Source organism: Amphiura filiformis, chromosome 4 (genome assembly GCF_039555335.1).
Source record: "Amphiura filiformis chromosome 4, Afil_fr2py, whole genome shotgun sequence".
Lineage (NCBI taxonomy): Eukaryota > Metazoa > Echinodermata > Ophiuroidea > Amphilepidida > Amphiuridae > Amphiura > Amphiura filiformis.
Window position 1 is genome coordinate 28,761,898 of NC_092631.1, and position 19,672 is coordinate 28,781,569.

General features: G+C 38.3%; 1 protein-coding gene across 2 annotated transcripts in view; it reads left to right on the forward strand.

Moving 5' to 3' along the window:
• Positions 1 to 11,440, forward strand: part of LOC140150775 (uncharacterized) — a 32,240-nt gene extending 20,800 nt beyond the window's left edge. Inside the window, exons 6-10 of one of the 2 annotated variants that reach the window (XM_072172879.1) lie at positions 1,904 to 2,061; positions 3,149 to 3,286; positions 3,690 to 3,764; positions 5,631 to 5,828; positions 10,786 to 11,440. In XM_072172879.1, the coding sequence (XP_072028980.1) occupies positions 1,904 to 2,061; positions 3,149 to 3,286; positions 3,690 to 3,764; positions 5,631 to 5,828; positions 10,786 to 11,136 (920 nt within the window). In that variant the 3' untranslated portion in view covers positions 11,137 to 11,440. Of the gene's footprint in view, positions 1 to 1,903; positions 2,062 to 3,148; positions 3,287 to 3,689; positions 3,765 to 5,630; positions 5,829 to 10,741 lie in introns of both variants that reach the window. The other variant, XM_072172880.1, reaches the window with a different exon arrangement.
• The last annotated feature ends 8,232 nt before the right edge of the window (positions 11,441 to 19,672 follow it).

Sequence of the window (19,672 nt, forward strand, 5' to 3'; positions counted from 1 at the left end):
AATAATCAGAATGTGTTCCAAAAAGAGAATTGATCTTTAAACATAATTACTGTGTAGTATAAAGTCTAGATTCGTCACCAGTGTTTCAAATGGTAATTTCCTCCTAAAAAGTTTAGTAGGGTAAACAGATAATATCACATTTATACATATGGCCAAAATCCCAAATTTTCACGCACTACATGCAAAAATTGTCCCAATAAAACCCTTTTGGGGAGCAAGAAGACTTTTTTACAAAGTCTGTGTTTCAAAGGTACCAGGTATAATAAATACGGGCCAGAATGATGCACACTCAGTGGGAAATGTTTCCTCATCCACCAAAATCAGGGAATTTTGCCCCTCCCTCAACCAAGAAAGCTGGCTATGCTCCTGGATGGGGGTGGGGGAAGGCCTGTAGCCGGGTGAGGGGGTGGATGCTTTCAAATACACAAAGGTACAGAAAATTCCTTCAAATTTCAATTACCCTCAAATCCCTAAAATTATGCCCTCAATTGGCACAACTGTACAAGATTACCTTGAAACCTTCCCAAAATGTTCACAGAATTCCCCCAAAACAGCGTCTCACAGTGAATTCACATGACCATGGGCATCAATCGGGGGGTTGACTGAAGTTGAGTCTTGATTCTAGAGTCTGTAATTTGGCCATTGTATATATTGTATAATAAAATGTACTAGCTATTCAGTAGTTGGCTACAGAGTTACATTCGGTCACATTCTCCATGCGTGCTAATGATGTCCAGATGTAGATGAATATGATAACTGCTCTTCCTCATTTGGCCTAGAGGCATAATGAACTTATGTTCAGATGGATGAAAATCCTCCAAGTTATAACCCTGGGACACAGTGTTATGAATTAAAATTTGCTTGATTTTATATTTGACTGTATTTGTGTCCTTTGTTTTTAACTCAATAGTTACTAACCATGTTTTGTTTTGTTTGCTAAACTAACGCCAAAGTTTATTCATGTTTAAAATCATTCACAATGCTGTATCGCTTAATTAATTTACCATGTTCATTCAGTTCTATTGTTAAATGAATTTGGCAGACAGCCAAATCCATATTTGTCTTTTGATAAATTCATGTTACGCATGAATTATTTTTGAATTAGCGAAACAAGGGATCAAGGCTTCAAATAATAGAGGGCAGCATATTGATTTTTTAACAGTGATCAGTGTGATTAAGCAAGAAAAAGAGGGCAGCATCACAGGGTTAGCTAAAGGTGCAGAGCAGTACGGTCAACAATGATAATCGGTAAAAAATTAATATGGGCCCTCTATAACTAAAGCGTTGATCCCTTGTTTGCTGATTGGCTGTCTGCCGAACTCACAACAAAATAAGGAATCGGAATCAATCTTTGCTTGCAAATTTGACAATGTCATGCTAAAACCTTAATTTGACATTCTTTACTTTTGAGTTATGGATAGCTTCAAAACCTAACTGGTGGTTTTACTGTGAGTTCTATCATTGTGAGCAATAGAAAGCAGGCCCAATTGGCATCACTGGTCTGCCATAGTGCGGGTGGGATGGGGGAGGGTTAAAGCCATCCTTAAGGTGAAAAAAAAAAGCAACATGCTCTATGGACGGATGTATTTGCCAAGTTGGGGTGCATTGGTTAAGATTTTTTTCAGATTAAAAGAAAAATTAGGTGTTTTTTTTCTGGAAGAGGTTAAATGACCTAAAAAGAATCACCGAAAGCTTGATAAACCTGAAAATATTTTTGAAACATTTTAAAAATTCTGAATAATTTTCATGTAGAACTGGTGTTTTGTATATCATTTTTGTTGCCTTGTAAGTTTTCAAGTTTATTTGTTATTTTTGTTCCATTGTTTTGTTATTGTTAATTAACCTAGTTTATTGTCTTTTCTTTGTTTTTTTATGTTCCTCTAACCTTTGGCGATGACAACAGATCCCGGTTTGATCCCCAATGGTACGGTTCTGCATTCACCCCTAGGGTACAGCTATACCTGTCAGAATGGGATGTTCTATTTCAACCAAAATGAGATGCAAGCGGCTAGCCAAGGTCACTCAGCGATGGCACACCATACGCACACACCCCACCATCAGGTCAGTATGTGTTAAAAATGATGGCGATTTTCGGTTAAAGTTGAATTTTGGTCAAAATGTGACTTGGTCAGAAGTGCGACTTTTGGTCAAAAATGCTGAACAGGATGTTTTGATTCAACAAAAATGAAATGCCAAGCGGTTCTGGTTAGCCAAGAACGCTTAGCTATAGCACACACCAGAAGTACCCGTGCCTGAATGCCTGTAGAGAAATTTTCTGATTTCCTGACTTAAGGTAATACACTATTTTAAAGTGTTGCGATTTGGTAGTTCACAACATCTTGCGAATGGTAGTGAGTTTTGGCAAAAATTGCATTGCTCATTTCCTTATGACGTGTAGAAGAATTCAAATATCACAGAAATGCTTTTATAGGTCATGTGGTTCTTGAGTTATGTTGTAAAGAGGACTGAAACAACAACACTTTCGTAAAATGTACATAACTCATTAAAAACAATAAATTAAGCAAGTTTTCAAAGTATATGATTTGTAGAATGAACTTTTGCAAAACATCAAAGTGTTATTTTTCACTAATATATTGATTTAGACAATAATAATCGATTTTTTTGGCTGCTTCGACCAACATTACCTTGTCTACCCTTAACCAGTTATAATGATTGCTGAAAATCCAGATTTTCAAGATGTCTAAAAACGATAAAATCAGCAGAGAAAAAGGTTCACAATGAAAAATCCATAATTTTTGAGGGGCTCATTTTGAACTATTCCATAATTTGTTTATATATATCTTACTGCATTTCAAACTTTGTTCCTGTAAAATTAGCAACTGCAATTCCAGTCATTTTCAGAAAGCAAACTTGGAAATCCAGTCATTTCTTTTATTGAAAATTTACATCTCTATAGGGGTGTGCACTTACTTTCTGGAATAGCCGATTATCAATTGAAATCGTTGTTGGGCAGGAAAAACCTCCTATGTGTTTGTGGCCCCTGAACATGTTTAAAACAAAACTGTCAACCAGTTACATAAAAGGTTTTGCTTAATTAAACATGTTCAGGGGCCAATGACACATAGGAGGGTTTTCCTGCCAAAGGACGAAATGTTAAATCTAACGTCCATGCATGTTGTGTTCTCAGACGCCAGCATATGCACCATACACGATTCCAGTAATGATGCCTACAGCAGCAGCGGCAACATCCCATCATCAGTATGTCACAACGCAACAACAGCAACAGCAGCCTCAGCAGTTCACAACTTACCCTCCACCAGTATCGGTATGTATCTTAGAAAGAAAGAATAAATAAATAAAATAATGAAAAATAAATAAATGTGTTTGCAAAAAATCTTCAGATTATATTCAGATTTTGGTGAAATGTTAGGGTAATTTTAGCCTCCAGAAAAAACAAAACAAAAAAAACTGACCGACTGACCCCACTTAAGGTCCGTCCGCCCGTAGAACAGAGTTGGGTTTTTTTTCGTTGCCTTTAATTACAGATAGCTGCCAACCACTTTTGGTGGCATGATAGACAAAATTACCAGAGGGGCAGCTTGGAACCAGACTTCGGTGGGCTAATATTCATTTAGGTGATTATTTTACAGTACTTTGCAGGTATCGCACAATCAAATTAATTATTTACAAAATCTATTCTTATGGTTTGCTATGTATTTTATTTGTAGTCTGCTGCTCCTCAATGGACTCAGCCTCAACCCCAATGGAGATGGGTGCACCCATCACAGCTAACCAAACCAATTGTAAGTAGAGCATTTTCCCTCGGCACTTTTGAACTAAGGCATTTAGCCCTCTCCCCTCGGGTGTCGACTGTAGACGACAAGTTCTGAATTGTATAGTGTCATTAACATATGTGACACGATCAAGGGAAATGAGTCGGATGTCGCTAATATTGATTTTGAGATATTTGCAAAGAAAAGGTTCAAATTCTTTTGTTTTATATTGTTTTCAGTGGTTGATAAATTAACATAACTTCACAAAGAAAAGTCGTATCGACACTAAATGGGGTTTTCAGTAGAGACTGACCGATCAGATCGGTAGCTTCCGTATCGGGCCGATTATTAGCTTATCGGTAGTGATCTGCATCGGCCGATTTTTCCTTCATCCGCCGATGTAATGCACCGATCACCCAATATCATGAAAGTAATTGTTGAAGCTTAATAAGTATTCATTTATTGGTATATTTCTTTGAATTAGACTAGTTAAATCAAGCGAAATTTAGCAAAAGAACAAGCTTTGTAGGCGATAAACATATATAAAATCATACCGTGATTCAGGCACGCAGCTGAGATAATCAGGTAATTCCCCGCATGCACATTACAATTGTAGTTCTTACTTCCGGGTTACACACGTGCGTACGGGCCGTGTGCAAAACTCAACAATTCCGGGTTACGCACGTGCATGTCAGATTAGAGAGAGCTACGGGCCGCGTGCAAAACTCAACACTTCCGGGTTACACACGTGCGTGTCAGATTGTACGGGCCGTGTGCAAAACTCACACTGACTTGAGCGTAAACACAATATTAAAATGGGGCGATCGAATGATTCGATGGACTGGGACATCAGGGGGAAAAGGTAAATTGAGCTTATAATAATCATGGTCAAATTCAGTATTTTAAATGCATATGGGAGTGTGTGTTTTTGTGCTCAGAGCATACAATGTACATAATTATGGTAATACTTTGCGTACAAGTACCCTTTCAACATACGGGTGAAATTTACTCACGGTGATGGCAGCCATTGTTTACAATTGGGGAACTGGTAATCGGCGATCGAATCGGCAGATCAAAGAGATAATTGACCTGATCGGTCAGTCTCTAGTTTTCAGTTTCTGAAAGCTCTAAATGTCCTCTTTAGAAACCTGTGTAAAACTCATTTTCGACCAAGGCCGACATGTGTTCCATTCCCCTTGATCATGTCACATATTGAAATTAGCATGAAAAATGCATTACAATGAGTACAAACAAGCCCTGTATTGGTTCAGTGGTTCTTAAGATAGTGCTTGATATTTTGAGAAAATGTCTCAAAACTTGCACTTCTTATGTGCTGCTTTGCTATCTTCAGTAGACAGCAATGCTGCTTTGCTATCTTCAGTAGACAGCAAAGCTTCTTTGCTATCTTCAGTAGACAGCAATGCTGCTTTGCTATCTCCAGTAGACAGCAATGCTGCTTTGCTTTCTTCAGTAGACAGCAATGCTGCTTTGCTATCTTCAGTAGACAACAATGCTGCTTTGCTATCTTCAATAGGCAACAATGCTGCTTTGCTATCTTCATTAGACAGTACTGCTTTGCTATCTTCAGTAGACAGTAATGCTGCTTTGCTATCTTCAGTAGACAGCAAAGCCTGTTTGCTATCTTCAGTAGACAGACAGCAAAGAAGCTTTGCTATCTTCAGTAGACAGCAAAGCTTTGCTATCTTCAGTGACAGCAAAACTTGTTTGCTATCTTCAGTAGAGAGCAATGCTGCTTGCTGTGTGAATGCATGAATTGTCAATTATTTATAGAGCAGCTATTGCATGGCCTTTTTGCACTATTACTGTTGATATTAAGTTTATTGAACCTTTTAATAGTGCAATTTTTTCTCATGAACTGGCCTTACTTTTGCCCAGACTGCAGGATCCGTCAACGGAGGCCAACTCGTATCTCCCATCTACGCAGCAGCACCATCACCAGCTGCAGCTGCAGCAGCACATGCATCAGCAGCAGCAGCAGCAGGCGATGGTATGGTATATGCCTCCCCAAACATATACCAGTCACCAGAAGCAGCAATTGAAGCAGTTCCTATGATGGAACCTGCACCGGCAGAGGTAAGAGGGTTGACAAGATATACGTAGCCATGGGCAGGCTTAGAAATTTTCCTAGGCACTAATTGTCAAGACTAGTAAGCAAAGGACATGAAGGTTATGATTTATGATACAATTGACAGTTTTAGACCCAAATATGTGGGTTTCTGCTGTTGACGACAAGTGTGCCTAATCTGCCTATTATAATATTTTGCAGCAAACCTTTGATGAGAGTGTATTTTAAGCGTTCATCGTGTATTTACTGCGTTGAAACGCATTTGTCTCTGATTGCTGCTGAGGCGATCTGCTGTTGCAGAGCAGAAATTTATGAATGAAATTTGCGCCTTTCACATTGTTAGCTCTGACTTAGCAACATCACAGTAGTAAGCGCTCGTCAGAGGTTTAGTGCAAAATATTATCGTGTTGCACATGGTAGTGACAATATACAATATTTTACAATCTTTAGGCAATTCTGGAACTTAAATATTTTCCACCACCATTGCATTTTGTTGCATGTTGAATTATGTTTCGTTAAATCTTTTGTTTTGTTTCAATGTATGATTTTTGTTTCTTTGATTTTGTGTGTGGATTTTCAGTATATCCCCCCTATACTTTATATATTTGGTTGTTTATTATTGGTGGCATATTATTGTCATGTTAATTTTATTGTGAAAATAAAGGTTTCCAGATAAAAACAACACAAAAAGAAACTAATCATCAAATTTGTTTAAAATGATTTTGTAATAACAAAATATATATGTGTGGCATGTGCATGAACTGAATTCTGATTACTGTATATACTGCTTCAACCTAGAAGTACAGACCAAATCTGTGGCATCAGGGGTTGATGCTTTTCGTCACACGTACTGCGTGTTAAAAAATGTGACGCATGAAGAGCGTGGTGCGCTCGGCAAGTACAAATCGTGCAGCAGTTGGTGCACCAAAGAAGCATTTACACACGCATTGCACTGAAATAATTATTCTCATACCTCCAGTTTCCGAGGTCTACTTTGTACTTCTGAGTTGACGGACTATAGTGGGATATTTTTTCGCTAGGTTAATTTACAAAGCGCAAAAAATAAACCCCGGGCAAAAATTTCCTGCTAAACAGATTATTGTTTTTAGTGCATTATTATATAGGGTTGCCAAAACATATCAGCCCAAATCGCAGGTCAGATAAATAAAGTCACCCAATTTTTTTCTTAACGATTGGTTTAATATCTATGGGATATGAAATTTCCGAGGTCATGCTAGCCAATTGTTGAAAAGTCGCTCAATTTTTTTATCATCTTAACCATTTGTTTCTAAGGGACAGGAAATTGTCATGGGGAAAATATTTTATTGGTCAAAAAATAAAAGACCTGATGTTTTAAGTGATTACATCATAGACACCATGGAAACAGGCAAACATCTTTTAGAAGCTACAATCTTAGAAATAATTGTTCGAACACTTTAAAGGCCTTATTGGAAATGGTCCCCCTTCTACCCCCGTACAATGTTGGCATACCAAATATGCTTATCTCCGTTGTATCGTCTCCCAACATTGTTTGGTGGGGAAATGGGAGGGGGTACGCATAAGATGAGCATTGCGACAACACTATTATAATTCTTAATTTCCAGTGACTCATATTCATATAGCATGCGCATTATAGTAAGAAGAACATGGAAACATTTTTCCGGGATTGTAGCATGATTTTCAAGTTGGAAAAGAAGTTGTGCCTGTTAACTGCGACTTTCGGTAATTTTGCACTATAAAAATCTGGCTTTAAAAATTTGATGAAATAGAAAAACGCAAGGCAGCTATACATCACCGTTTACATCTTAACTCTTCAAACTCACAATTGTTGTTATTTACAGATGAGGCTGTTCCAGTTGAAATCCATCCCCCCTGTGGAAGACACGACCTTAATCTCCCACACAGTGTGATTATCAAATGGGTTTACCTGAATGGGCGACTCCATTTGAAATCTACACTCCCTGTGTGGAAGATTAAGGTCATGTCTTCCATAGGGGGTGTATGGATTTCAACCGGAAAAACCATTGAATGTCAAGTTTTTATTGTTTGCCTGTTTGTTTGTTTGTCTTGTTTCTTAGGCTAATGGAATACTGTTGTATGTCATTTCTCATTCACCTCTATTTTAGTATTTGGTAGTTTTCATTTTAGATTGCTTGAGTTCCACCTTGTTATATCAGTCCACATCATTTCATTCCAATTAATTCCATTTTACCATTTATTACCCACAATGCACTGCACTGGTGTTGGTTATTACAGTTGAATCTTGATTTTAGACCATAAATGCTTTTAAAGTAAAAATTATACTTGGCAAGTATAAGCAACTCCTTGTAAGATTTTGGAATAAACTCACAAAGTGGATGTCAGGTCTTCTGATGAGTAGGGTAACACAATCAACATGTATGTGGGGTGGGGGGGGCTTGGGCAAATTCAAATTAATGGGGATAGGCTCGGACATATATTTCAAATTATGATTAGCACCAAATATGGAGTTTGGTATAGGAAGTCAATTCCATTCAAACATGGAGGGCTTAGTCATTGAGATATTGATATTTTGAACAAAAATTGGCTCTAAGCTTCTGATCTACTGACTGCACTTGGAAAATGGCTAAGATGCCAAGTCTCTCTGATTATGAAGGAGGTTCCTTGAAAATGCATTTATTATATCACATTTTGACAGCTAAATTAACAATCTCCCCGATTAAGATTTCCCATCTAATATCTGATACGTACATCTCAATTTGTGAACCCTCAATCTAAACCCATTTTAAATTTAGGGGCATGTACCACATTGTACCAGTGATGTAGCCAGATGGGGGCAGGTTGCCAGTTTGTTTGTTTGTTTGTTTACCCAGGTTGGTCCGTGAGGAACACATGCTAATCCATGGAAAATCATGGACCGTTCCAAGCTCATACAAATGCACAAGCCTGGATAGCCAGTGTAGGCTAATATATGCATGTTGGCCTAGATAGCTTTGATAAACAAAGCAAGAAATGGAAGAAAATAGCTAGGAAAAAGAGAGAAGGCCACTCCCAAACACAATTGTACAATTTTACTCTTAGCCCTTACTTCGTGAGAAAGGAAACTGGAATTCCAATCTCAGGCCCCGATGCAAAGGCTAGTTGTGCCCCCCCCCCCCTCATTCCGAAAACCTGGCTACGCCACTGGCATGTACTGCACTAGATTCCAGAGAAGTACAACCCTCTTTTGCTCTGATCAAAACATGTCCTGTTAATGAGCGTCAAACACAGCTGCTGTGACGCGTAATTGACCAATTACCGGTTTATAGTGATAGTGGGCGGATTGAATAAGCCAATCATCAGGAGTCAGGACCCCACTTCAGATGTAAACAAAGGCCATACATCTCTATAATCAATACAAAAAAAAAAAAACCCAAAAAACCAGTCATATGATATTCCATTTTTTTTTTATTTTTATCATTGAAAGTAAAGTTTCAAAACATATTTAAAAGGGTAGGAGGTTTTTACCAGTGCAGAAAATTGTGGGAAAGTAAAGAGAATTTGGTGTGAAAAATATGCTGTCATATTGTGGGCTGTTTACTTCCTCCCTTGTTAATTAAGGACCCATCTTTATATTCCCTCTAGTTCAGTCAGCATTGGTTATACCCCAGCACTATTGGGCTATTCCAGTTGAAATCCTTACACCGTCTATGGAAGGCATGACCCTAATATCCCACACTGGGAGTGTGAATTTCAAATGAGGTTACCTGAATGGGTGACTCCATTTGAAAACTACACTCCTTGTTTGGGAGATTAAAAAGTCATGGCTTCCATACAGGGGGTATGGATTTCAAGTAGAATATCATTTTTTAGATACCTTCCTTCATTGTTTTGAATTCTTGTGTGGCAGTTGTGTTTTTATAAAGCATGCTGTGGAAGTTGTTTTAGTTTAGTTTGGATCCATTGGAAGTTGTTTTATGTTAATTTTTAGCCATTTGGCTGCAGAAAAAAAAGTGTTAATTGATTTTTCAAATTTCCCTTTCCTTTCTAAACCTGGCAAGGGAAAATATTGTCATCCAGACAATTTTTTAATTAATTGCATGCCATATTCTAATAATATATTTAAAAAAAATTATTATTACTTTAAAAAATTTTAAATAAGAAAGGAAATTTAGAAGTCTGGTAAAAAAGAAAAGTCCCTTTTTCCAAACTAATGTCATGCTATTAGCATTTTAAACTGTTTGTAGATTTCATAATATGTTACCATCTCATATCAACTTTGATTTTTTTTTTGATTTGTTTTTACCATCATCGCATTAATTCATGCTAAGTTTACTCTTTTTTGAAGCAATCCCCAAAACCATCAATTCATTATATCTGATAGTGACAACCGGGGCATGTTTCATGCTACAGTTATTTCCCCTTCAAAGCAAGCAATCACAAACAATGAAAACGCCATAGATCTGAGAGTGACAACCGCTGAGTTTTCCATGCTACGATTATTTCCCCTTCAAAGCAAGCAATCAAAAAAGCCTTAGGTCCGTATGCACAAAAGAGTTAGACCAGGTCTAAAGTTAGACCTGGTCTAAGTGGAATTTAGTTCCATCAGGAATAGTCCTTTACTCTTATTTCCTTCCTAAAGTCGCTAGCAAATTCTAAAGATTTAAATGCAAATTTCAAAAATAATACAAAATAATTTAGGAAAATGTAAAGGAAAACGTCCTTTCTCCTAATACTAAATTCCACTTAGACCAGGTCTAACTTTAGACCCGGTCTAACTCTTTTGTGCATTCGGACCTTAGCCATAGATCTGAGAGTGACAATAAGGGCATTTCAGTTCTAATAAAATATCAAATTACATCAAGCAGGTAATGAGAAAACCCATACTGACCTATTCCATTAGTCTATAAGTCTAACCATGTTTTGTGCCTCTGTGTTGCATGCACCTCTTTGCATCTTACAGAGGTACACATTTTCTTCTCCCCCTCTCCCCCCTCCTCTGACCAGGGTGCAGTGATTGCAGCCACTACAGATCAAGTACAAGTCAGCATGGCCCAGCCACCACCACCAATCCCTCCACAGTTTCAAGCCCCTCCACCAATACAGCTTCAACCTCCGCCACCGGGGATCATGCGCCCGTATTACACCACGGCCGATTTTGCGTACACGGATCCGGCGGCCTTTCACGCTTTGATGCAACCCAGAGCTGCCGCTCCTCCGCTTCACGGAAAGTTTCCGGCTAAGCGTCCCATCAAGATGCATCGTCACGACCGGGCTCCGAAAGCGTTTCGCACTGGTATGGATGGTATGGCGTACGCTGTTAATCCTCATGATGACGTGTCTAGCGGGGAGAATTAAAGACGAGTACTTTGTGGAGGTCATGGTGGTGCGGATACCTTGGTCTGTTGTCTGATCTACCTACAAATCAAACCATTATTAACCCCCTGAGCACTACCTGCCGATCTAACATTCTCTCTGATTGGTCAATTACATGATATCTTCATTTTAATCACCAATCAGAATGGAATTTTGAAAATAATTCACCCCAAAAATTTTTGGGTGGTGAAATTATTTTAACAATGTTGCTGATTGGTCCAATTGATAATGAAAACTTCTTTTTGACCAATCAGCAGGTAGTTCTCATAGGGTTAACAGGAACACTTGGTGCCATTTATGTTTAACTTGTTACATAGACTGTTCTTATTATAGGAATGTAGATTCATATCCGATAGTTAGGGAAACAAATCGAAGGTTCAATGACGTCCTATAAACGAAAGTGCTTTTGTTAGGAGGCTGACTCCTTCCTCCCTCCCCTGAAGCGTAAGTGTGAAATGTTGACAATTTCTGCCAAATATCAACTTGAATCGATGTTTTTTAACTAGTTTTTTACAAACGTAATCAGACTTTTTTACCTGTTCCACCTACCTTCTATGGGGTGCATCAAACACCTCCTATGTCAACCAATTTTCATATTACTTGGTCAAACTGTGCCACTTGTCAAAATAATAATCTCCACCAAATTCTAATTCAATCGGAGGTCGTCTTCTCGGTCTTCTGGGAGCTTAAAGTTTGGACATGGACAGGATCTTTGCAGCAAATATCACAATTACACATGAGGCAGCTTTTTATCTTGCCATTATTTGCACATAAAAATCATGGCTCCCGCATACATTGTATCTAATTACACTTGAAAGAGGGGTTTTATGGTTTGAATCATATTTTTAGTGATTGACAAGTATCTGCATGCCTACATTTAACCGGAAACACAGGCGCTGCATGCGACTATTACGAACACATAACGACAAGTGTTTAGGACCGAAACAAACTGGCTGTGTAGGAGACTAGATCATTGCTTCAGAAGGTGATGGGCCAGGGTGTTTCAAGCACCGATTGAATCTCATCCTGCACAGAGGACGCAAAAGGTACGCAATTTCCGAGAACGGCGGATATAGTGTGGGCAAACAGGTACAAACTTGTCTCAAGTTGTACAAGAATTTATGGGAAGCTACTCAAACCGTCAACTTCATTGCAGTATAGCAGCCCAATCAAACGAGTGACTCCGGCCAATAAACACGGAATCGGCTTCTGCTCAAGCAAAGTAACATTGGTTGACCAGTTTTCTGTCAAAAGGATCACTTTTAAAATTTTGAAGAAGAAAACAAGATAATATTTTGTGTGAGATACCAGCACCAGCTGCAACAATTTGTACATCAAAATGGCTCATATCGTCAAAGATCTCGCTTCTTTAAATGTACAGCGACGTAACCAGTGATGTAGAATTGAAGAGGGTGGATGGAATTCTGCATTGTCACAAGTCTGTTTTGGCGACGTGTAGCAAATACTTTGAGGCAATGTTCTCTCATGACGATATGATTGAGTTGTACTAGACTTGTAAAACTAAACAGGTCTACCACTTCCTCTCTTTAAGTGTAATTATATGCAAAATGCATGTGGGAGCCATGATTTTATGTGTAAATAATGGAAAGATAAAAAGCTGCCTCATGCGTATTATGAAATTTACTGCAAAGATCCCGCCCAAACTTTGAGCTCCTTGTGGAGTCGGCGTGGACCCAGAAGACGACATCCAATTTAATTGGTATTTGGTGGAGACTATTACTGTGACAAGTGGCACAGTTTGACCAAGTACCAAGAAAATCGGTTGACATAGGGGGCGTTTGATGCACCCTACCCCCTAGTGAAAGGACTTTGGTTTATAGGACACTCATCGATCAGTATTTGGTTAGCTGCAATGTTTTTATCTGAGAGGCAGATATGTTGAGTCAATCTGCTTCCTAAGTTAAAGGCAGTATCTGATGATAATTAATAAATCAGATACAGTATTTTTACTTGGAACAGCAGAAATGGGCTATTCCATTTAAAATCCACACTACCCATGTGGAAGATTTTGGAAATATCTGTCACAGGGGGAGTATGAATTTCAAATGGAATGAGCGCATTAGGCAGCTCCCATTTGAATTTCATACACCCTCTGAGAAAGATTCGACCTGAATCTTCCCCTGAGGGGGAGTGAGTTTCAAATGGAGCTGCTAATGTCAATTCCATTTAAAATTCATACTCACCCTGTGAAAGATATTTCCAAAATCTTCCACATGGGTAGTGTGGATTTTAAATGGAATAGCCCAAAAAGCTCTGCTTATTTAGTAAGCAAATTTCAAGCTTGCAGGTGCAGGATGCCAGCACAGCAGATAGCATGAGTAAGAATTGTCTAACCTGGTGCCTTGTGCTTCCATGTGAATCTCTACTTGGCTTCCTCGAGATGGTGACGCAAGCACTTTGTCGCAGTAACTTTAGTCGCGCGTGTTCTGCGCATGCCAATTCTTTGAGTCTAGATAATACTAGGCCCACTGGAGCACACACTGACGTCACTGTCTGGGGGAAGCCATGTAGACTGTAGGCACCTTTTTTTTTTATAAGTTCAGTACTTCTACATCTATGCAAAATGTAAATAATGTAGATAGATACATTTGAAAACTTGGAACAGTAGTACAGTACTGTTTAAAAGGTCTTCGATATATATTTTGTGCGGAACATGCGGGCAATTGTTTTGTGTGTCAGTTGCACACGCCAGTACATGCGAAGTTCACTTTGTCAAGTGATGGCATTTGCACCATATTGGGTGTCTTTACTGAGGAGACATGTGAACAAATGTAGAATTAGCACCTGTAGTTGAAAGGCAATTTGTCAGGCTCGCAAACACATGGGCCTGCATGTTTGTGGTATTAGCATGGCAAGAAAAAGCCTCGCATGCCAATGAGTGTCAATTTTAGTTGCCTCACATGTCACAAAAGTCAAAGACCTTTGATCAGTACTAAGCATTTTATAAGTAAAGATTAAGACCACGTCTCCGAAAGGTGCGCTCCTGGTGAGCTCATTCTGATAGAATTTTAGTCTAGTTTGTGGATTTTTAATGGTATAAACTATGGTGCTGACGTTTTAGTAACCAGACCACATACTAGGCAAAGGTGACTTCAAATCTTGTGTCATTTGGCTATTCCAGTTGAAATTCTTACACCCCCGTATGGAAAACATGATCTTAATCTCCCACACAGGGAATGTATATTTCAAATGGAGCCACCCATTCAGGTAACCCCATTTGAAATTGCACACTCCCTGTGTGGGAGATTAAGGTCATGTCTTCCATATGGGTGTATGGATTTCATCTGGAATAGCACAATTTTCATTTAGCTAAATATTGAATCATAGAAATAAAGAAGGAGAATTTGGACTCGCTGGACATCTTCATTCAGGCATGGGGGGAATATTTGAGGGTATTTGTGGTTTGCAATATAATCAGAATAAATCGTATACTGTAAGTGCAATTTGAAAGCGTGCATTTGGTTGTAATGAAGTAAGGAGTGACACAATTGTATTTTTTACACACCACCTTGCATGTAATAATATTGTACGGTCATCACTTGAAATCATTTTAACAGCAAAACATTACGTTGCACTCTACGCGGGAGTAGGGTATATTGTCAAAGTCCAGAGTGGTTGGTGCTATCCAGACAATAATTTACATGATATGTATATTGTACTGATTTTAACCAAATGTATTGATAACAGGGGTGTGTCTACGTGGAGGATGCATGCACCCAGGGTGTTTATGCAAAATTGAGCTATTCTTGACTTTATATGGTGTCACTCCACTCCGGGGTCCCCCAGTCGTGGGTACGCTAGTGGAGAGTATGGGGTTGAAACTTACATATGGTGTCACTCCACTCCGGGGTCCCCCAGTCGTGGGTACGCTAGTGGAGAGTATGGGGTTGAAACTTACATATGGTGTCCACTCCGGGGGTCCCCCAGTCGTGGGTACGCTAGGAGTGAAAAGTATGGGATTGAAACTTATAGGACATGTGAGTATTTGAAGTTTCCTTTGCCTAGTCACAACAAATGAGTCTTAGATTATTATTATCGTGGTGAGATCCGGCCAGCCCTGTGTGCTTGCTTTGTAGGTAGATTTGATACTCTGTCGTGTGATTGCAAGGAAGTCTTATGTGCAAGGCTGTCTTATGTGACATTTTGAATCCAATAGTTTAACAAAAAAATGTTAATCTCCTTACGGTATCGAGTTTGAGATTGTTCGTCATATGATCAAAGTTGCTAAAGGTTAGGTAGCTATTGCACATATAACTTTCTTGACTCACATGACGACTTGTAAATACAGATTATCGTGTGTGCTTGTAAAAAAAAAATCAAAAACTAAGTAAAAGATAATCAAACTCTAATAAGCTGTATATATTGTGATCCGTACATCAGGAAAAGAAGTAGCTAGTCGTATACTTATTGTAAAAGGGGTTTTGTAAAGAGGATTTCTTTGATAACGTGGCGAATACTTTTATACAAACTTATACAGGAAATATATATTTTATTTATAAATGTTGGGGTGGGTGTCTCTTTTTGACGTCTATAGCGGTAGGGATAAGTTTATATGCTTTTTTTTTACCAACCACATTGATATCATTGGAACTCGAAATGTTTTTATTATGTACTGTGAAGTCGTTAAACTTTTTCTTTTTTCCTTTTTTTTCTAGGTATAAATATATTTTGACTAAGGCATGGCAGGGGCAAATTGGCTGTCATTTATTTGGCCAGCCTTATTTTACTCAACTCATTTTGGAAAATGTGGACATACTTTTGCCTGATTCATGGCAGGAAAATTGATAAATATTTCCTTAGCTCTGAGTAAAAGTATAATGCAGCTGTCAATAGTATGACACGCTACAGGACCCCGGGGGAATTTACCGGCATGATACTCTGAAAATTCGCCTAAAGCCTGTATCATGCTGGAAAAAAAAGATACGGTAGGTACATGTAGAAGACAAATTTTGTTTTGTGGAAAAATTTTGTATCCGTTCTAAACCAAAAAAATCGTGATAGGTTGGGGAAAAATAAAACCTGCCTGGATGATTTTCTGCTATTAACATGTAAATTCATGTATACATTGAAAATTATCACTTAGGGAAAAGAAAACAACACTAAAGAAACCAAAATGTTAATGTATTGTTGTTTCCTGTAACCCGACTGACAGTGCAAAAATGTGCAGACCATACAAATTTGATCAACTTTTAATTTTTTCCCTTTTTTTTTCTTCGAAAAGTTGATAAATTTATAAAGTCGGCACGTTTTTACATGGTCGGTCGTGTTACAGGAAACAAGACATTATTTTAGCTAGGCCTATTAGTGCACAGGAGTTCCTTTGCCTTTTGGTAAATTTCACAAACAAATAGAGAGCTCCCTCTATAAATCCCAACAAGAATAACGATTTGGGTATGTGCCCTTATTTGCCGGTTGGATTATTACGGGAGGCACTCTTAGTTTGTGTCTAAAATTATAGTTATGTCCGGAGAGTCCATCAGGCGAATCTTTTCGATATTGATGCAGGTTGGTCAGCAGTCACCTGTATCTATGGCCATCATCATCAATCATGGACAGAAGTAGTTTGCCATTTCAAAAAAAAAAATATCTGTCACAATTGATTTTCGTCAATTGTTCATCATAGTTTTGAGGTAGTTGTGCGGCATGTCAAATGACGCATAATTCCCGGGGTCCCATAGTGCGTGATAAAGGGTCAGCTGCATGCATAAAGCTGTATCATATATGCTGCAATAAAATATATGGGTATTGCTAAAAACGAAAGTTGTCAAGTTCACTAAAGTTGCAAGACAAAACAAGTATTAAGAAAAAGAATGCACAAGTAAACTTTATTATATTTTATTTTCAGATGATGATTATTTATGTTTCTGTTTGTGTGATCAAATTTGTGCAATCATAAGTTTATTGTTGTGATAAGTCATTTAGCTGTAATGTTAATGTTTAGGTGTTGTAAGCGAGTACATTTTTGTGATATAAACACCTCAAAAGAAATAAGTCCCCCTCTGAACATGTCGTCATAACATCGTAAGGTTTCGTTTTGTACCAACAAAACTAACTTTGAAATAATTATATGACTGTTTACTAAGTGTTGTGTGAAAATGAGAGATTTCCATGACTTCAGGGCTGAATGAGCCTAAATTGAAGACAAAAAGTGCCCTTTCCAAAAGTCACAAAGTAGGCCTATGCTTGTTAACTGCAAGGCGATTGGGACAAGGAATGGAACTGACCATCTTACAACTCACTGTGCTGAACTCTGCACCAAGGGGATTTGCATGGCTGAATGATCAAGAATCGATACACATTACAGTAAATGTTCACTTGGTGAGGATTTTAAACTGCACTCAAACACATGGGGTTTTCCATTAGTAACAAGCCATGAATCAACTTTTGTGACAAGCATAGGCCTACTTTGTGACTTTTGAAAAGGGTAGTTTTTGTCTTCAATTTAGGCTCATTCAGCCCTGAAGTCATGGAAATCTCTCATTTTCACACAACACTTAGTAAACAGTCATATAATTATTTCAAAGTTAGTTTTGTTGGTACAAAATGAAACCTTACGATGTTATGACGACATGTTCAGAGGGGGACTTATTTCTTTTGAGGTGTTTATATATTGATGTTTTGTTTAATCTCCTGTTTGAGTTGACGGGTAAGGCAGGGGTGCAATGCATGTCGAATAGTCAAGATTTTGATAAACTTGCCTAACATCAGCTTGATGGGAGTAACATTTCAATTTAATTTTTGAAATAACTTATAAGGCCAAAAATAAAACCGTGTTTCAGAAATATTTTACCAAAAAGAGGATGTGTAATTGCAAATTAGCAGGTTTTTTTTTGTATTGCAATTTCTGCATACTCAATTCACTTATTTATATTTAATTTGCCTATTCGTTAGACAAGGAAGATAATAGATCTATTACAGTGTGTACTGTATGATAAATCCATGGGCTGTTGCAGTTTAAATATATACACCCTGAAAATGGAAGACACAACCTTTATCTCCCACACAGTGTAAATTTTGAATGGTGTTACCTGAATGGATGACTCCATTTGAAATCATCACTCCCTGTACTATGTGTCTTACATAGGAGGTGTATGGATTTCAACTGAATATCCCAATATATGTTATGTTTATATTGATATTGGAAACTTATCATATGGTGTAAGTTAAAAGATTTTATTTCTTGATTACCAAGCTTCTTTTCCTTAGTACATGTATACTGGAAGCAGCATTGGGCTTTACCATTTAAAATCCTCACAACCCCTGTGGAAGATTTCGGAAATATCTTCCACAGAGGGAGTATGCATTTCAAATGGAATAAACACATTAGGCAGCTCCATTTGAAACTCATTCACGCTTTGTTGAAGATTCAGGTTGAATCTTTCGCAGAGGCTGTATGAAATTCAAATGGAGCTGCCTTTTGTGTTTATTCCGTTTGGAATGCATACTTCCCCTGTGGAAGATATTTCCAGAATCTTCCACAGGGGAGGGAGGATTTTAAATGGAATAGCCCATTACACCCTTTTAAAGAACCATAACATTGTAAAGCTGATGACCGACAGTCCCTGCACCAGACACATTTGACTTTCATTAGGCCTAATGAAATTTTACTTGAATAAACAAATCATTAATGATGCTAGGCAGTGTGTTAAATAAGGCAGACCTCGGGCAAAAAAGCTTGTGAAAATTACTGCTGACCTGCGAATAGACTAGTTGTGAAAATTTGTCTGCAAGGTAAAGCAATTTATGGACTCAATGCCAGGCTTCAGTCTTCCGGGCTCAAGCATTACCTGCTGTTGATTTGCTAGTAATGCAAGTAGCTAAAAATAGTCTCTTCAACACATGGCACCATTTGAAGTTCGAGCCTGTGAGCATTGACAAGGGCTCATCGATTTCAAACCCAAGGACCAGAATGGCTTGTGAAGAGACTTGGCTATTTTTTACACACTGTCGCTAATGCTGATTTCATACTTATGTCGCTTGCCTCTGAGCGGCGTAATGCTTCATCATGCCTCTTGTACTTTTTTTGCAAGCGGAGCGGCACACTGCTGAGTGGCAGCGACATGACTGAAACCAATAATGCTACTCAGCTCCAAAATAAATCATTTCTGTTCTCATACGTCAGAGTGGCGTCGCACCCGAGTTGACTTGAATTCAACTCCTAGCGATCTGCTGCTTTGGGCAAAGTGGCGTGATCGATATATCCGGTTTTTGCTGGTCACCGCTAGCGTTTCTGGTGCAACTGAGCAGAAACAAAAATGTTGTCAGAGTGGAAAGCGACAGGAACGTATGAAACCAGCATAAGTATGGCTTTAAAAATAAGAGAGGACAGTTATATCTAACCAACGAGTTGCATTTGAAATGTAAGACGAAATTAAAAAGTCTGAGAATGTGCCTACACGGCAAAATGTTGACCTATGCCAAAGGGAAGACAGCCTCCTTACTCCTTTTATACCAAAGTATGACCAGTATAGGCAGCTCCATAAGATACATGAAAAAC